Below are 1372 nucleotides of genomic sequence, written 5' to 3'. Positions count from 1 at the left end.
TTTTTTTTTTAGGAGGTACTTATTAGTGTATTCTTACTAGAACTGCTAGTACTATCCTGAGATTTCCTAAAGACCTACCTTAAATGTTCATACTTCCATACACCTTCATCTTGGCCTTCAGGTGGTTCAAGAATTTTGTCAATATTGGAGCAGTCTGCCCTTATGTTCTGTTGAATATACTATAAAGAAAGAAGTTATGATTAATTAAATTATAATGGATGTTAAATTTCATGCTAAGTATGTTTAATATTTTTTGGCTTTTGAGACTATGTAGCTCTGAAGGTCCTGGAATTTGCTATGTGCAGGGTACCGTGGAGTTGGCTTGGCTTAGCTGCCTTGAGAGGCATGTCATAGATTTTTCAGGTTAGGTCCTGGGGCACAAATGTGCCTCATAGTTCCTGAGAGACCAATGCACTCCCTCAGGTAGTAAAGTGTTCAGGCCATTCTGTTTCGCTGTATGCTCCCTTAGAAGTTACAGCAGCATAGAAGCTTGACAGGACAATTGGTCTTTAGACATTAATCTTTTTTTTACCCTGTCAAGTTTGCAAACATCATTGTATCCTTGCAACTACAACTGTACAGATTCTGGCAACTGCTACCATTTTCTAACAAAGGTATAAAAAGTCTGACTACTCGCAATAAAATTGTCACAGCTTGGGCTGGAGAGATGGCTCAATGGGTAAGAGCACCGACTGCTCTTCTGAAGGTCCTGAGTTCAAATCCCAGCAACCACATGGTGGCTCACAACCACCCGTAATGAGATCTGACACCCTCTTCTGGTGCGTCTGCAGACAGCTACAGTGTACTTATTTACATCAGGGCTGACCAGAGTGAGTAGGGTTGACCATAGCGAGCAGAGGTCTTAAAAAAAAAGTCAATTCCCAACAACCAGATGAAGGCTCACAACTATCTGTACAGCTACAGTGTGTACTCATATGCATAAAATAAATAAATAAATCCTTTTTTTCCTTTTCTTTTCTTTTCTTTTTTTTTTTTTTTTTTTTTTTTTTTTGGATTTTCGAGACAGGGTTTCTCTGAGTAGCCCTGGCTGTCCTGAAACTCACTCTATAGACCAGGCTGGCCTTGAACTCAGAAATCCGCCTGCCTCTGCCTCCCAAGTGCTGGGATTAAAGGCGTGAGCCACCGTTGCCCAGCTCTTTTTTTTAAGATTTATTTATTTATTTAATGTATATGATTACACTGTAGCTGTACAGATGGTTGTGAGTTTTCATGTAGTTGTTGGGAATTGAATCTAGGACCTCTGCACGCCCTGGTCAACCCAGCTTGCTCCAGCCCAAAGATTTATTTTGGGTTTTTTTGTTGTTGTTGTTTGTTTTTATTAGATATTTTCTTTATTTACATGTCATATGGG

General features: G+C 39.7%; 1 protein-coding gene across 2 annotated transcripts in view; it reads right to left on the bottom strand.

Moving 5' to 3' along the window:
- The window catches only part of LOC116088434 (10 kDa heat shock protein, mitochondrial), a 53493-nt gene that overhangs the window by 10631 nt on the left and 41490 nt on the right, over positions 1-1372 (bottom strand). For both annotated transcript variants that reach the window (XM_031367520.1, XM_031367518.1), the window contains one exon: positions 79-179. In XM_031367520.1, the coding sequence (XP_031223380.1) occupies positions 79-179 (101 nt within the window). The remainder of the gene's footprint in view (positions 1-78; positions 180-1372) is intronic.

This window comes from Mastomys coucha, unplaced genomic scaffold (genome assembly GCF_008632895.1).
Source record: "Mastomys coucha isolate ucsf_1 unplaced genomic scaffold, UCSF_Mcou_1 pScaffold14, whole genome shotgun sequence".
Taxonomy (NCBI): Eukaryota; Metazoa; Chordata; class Mammalia; order Rodentia; family Muridae; genus Mastomys; species Mastomys coucha.
The sequence above is the reverse complement of the archived record's forward strand: the minus strand, read 5'-3'. Positions and strand labels throughout refer to the sequence as shown.